General features: G+C 30.7%; 1 protein-coding gene across 3 annotated transcripts in view; it reads left to right on the top strand.

The window, feature by feature from the left end:
- KCNK2 (potassium two pore domain channel subfamily K member 2) overlaps positions 1-2206 on the top strand; it is a 209670-nt gene that overhangs the window by 160491 nt on the left and 46973 nt on the right. For all 3 annotated transcript variants that reach the window (XM_006155832.3, XM_027774714.1, XM_006155830.3), the window contains one exon: positions 1445-1605. In XM_006155832.3, coding sequence (XP_006155894.1) covers positions 1445-1605 — 161 coding nt within the window. The remainder of the gene's footprint in view (positions 1-1444; positions 1606-2206) is intronic.

Consider the following 2206-nt stretch of genomic DNA (forward strand, 5'->3'; position numbering starts at 1 on the left):
ACCACCAGAATCACCCATGGTTCTCACAGAGCCTGGAAAATACATTTCAGCTACAACTAGTGACCAACTGAAGACTGTCTTGTGCTTATTGGTATGAAAATATAATTAGGAATTCTCAACCACTTGCAGGAATTCACCTAAATAAAGGAAATACAGGACTTCTTTTAAGGAATCGAGTTAATAATATAGGATACAACCCTGGAAAACAAATAAGTGAATATAATTATTTTGTAACATAAGATGATGTAAAAAAGTAAAAGTTCTTGAAAATTAAGTACTTTTTAAAAAAATTAAGTACATTTAAAAAGGTTCTTTGGAAGATGAGTTGACTAGCAGTGAACACTAAATTGATTGAGTAGAAGGAAGAGAAAAATAGAAACATGTAGTGGGATAGGTTAATACTGGATCATTATTAAATTATACACACACACACACACACACACACACATACACATACACACATATCCTTTTTGTATCCCCCAAAAATCCATTTTCTTGTTGCATATCAATGAAACCAATACAAAACTGGCCTTAATAAAGCCACAAAGAAGAGATCAACAAATTCCAGAGTAAAAATCATACAGACTATAATCTTTGACTACAATAGTTATAAAACTAGAAGAGCCAATCTCCAAATATTTATTCTCAATTTTTGAGTATAAGAAAATTAACACTAAGGTTCTAGATTACTTTAATATGAAGGGTAGTGACAGGAGCACCTATCAAAACCAACGCTTTATGTCTTCCTAGGAATCATACATTCTTTACCCTAAATGTGTATGCCAACAGTGCTCCTGTTATTAAAAAGTAAATGGGGACCAGCAGGTTAGTGGTTAAGGTGGTTAAGGTGCTGGACTTCCATCTTTAGAGCAGATGGCTTGAAAAGTAAATGAAGTTGAGCTCTCAAATCATAATAAGTAGATATCTTTGCACAAAACTTGACTTTTTAGTCTTTAGAACTTTGAAAAAGTTTAATAATTTTAAGTTTTTGCCTTGCTTTCTGCTATAAACTTGAATAAAAAGATTTCGCAGTTGTTACTAAATTTTAATTTCTAAATAATTTAAGTATACTTGAAAGTTCAGATTAAGGTTGTATAGTCTTCTCAATGTATTCTAAGTGACAGTGAAAGATTGATAGTCAACAGGATGACAGTAATAAAAAGAAGTAACATAATAAAACATTGGCCTTAATTGCATGTATTACCACCTCTGTTTTCATCATCTTATCAAAGTTTAATTATAACATTAGCTATACTTTGCATATATATTATTGAAATGTTTGATTTTAACAGTATTTAATATTCAATATATTAAAAAGTTATGCAATACAAAGAGGAATTCTTCAATCAATGATTGATATTTCTGAAACGATCTTGAGCTCATATTTTTAAAGTATTACTTACAAATAACTGAATTATTTTTCTTTCTCTCTTTGTGTTTTTAGGATTTGGAAATATCTCACCTCGCACAGAAGGTGGAAAAATATTCTGTATCATCTATGCCTTATTGGGAATTCCCCTCTTTGGTTTTCTGTTGGCTGGAGTTGGAGATCAACTAGGAACAATATTTGGAAAAGGAATTGCCAAAGTGGAAGATACATTTATTGTGAGTAGAAGAGACTTAGTAATATACATTTGTTGTTTAATTTTTAAAATATTATGCCTTTTCTACCACCTCGCATACAATTAGACATTTTGGTTTTGGGGTTTCCAGAATAGTTTATATGGCTCTCTATTAGTATGTAACTAACTGTATGTTAATTATTGTTATATTTATCTGAATTATACCTGAATTTAAAGTTATATATATATATATTTTTTTTATCATGTGTATAGAATTTTTATCTTGCAAGCTATAAATATATAGTTTTTATCATGCATTAGTTTATTCATTTGGGTAAGTATATCAATATATATATTTATACACACACGCACACATACACATACACACGCACAGAGGAGAAAAGTAGAGATTCAACATCTTTAAGTTCATATTCCAGATGTACGGTTTCTACCTGTGTTCTCCTTTAGTAGTAATTTTTTCCTCAGATATCCATTTTCTTATCTATGTAATATAACTAACAGGATTCTAAGGCATTACTCTGAGAATGGGCTGCAATTTAAATTAAAACAGATATTTTGACAATATTGTGTTTTTTTTTTTGGGGGGGGAGGGGGTTTATGCTATAGGGCGCGGGGGCTCGCCC

The sequence above is a fragment of the Tupaia chinensis genome, unplaced genomic scaffold (assembly GCF_000334495.1).
Source record: "Tupaia chinensis unplaced genomic scaffold, TupChi_1.0 Scaffold000473_1, whole genome shotgun sequence".
Lineage (NCBI taxonomy): Eukaryota > Metazoa > Chordata > Mammalia > Scandentia > Tupaiidae > Tupaia > Tupaia belangeri.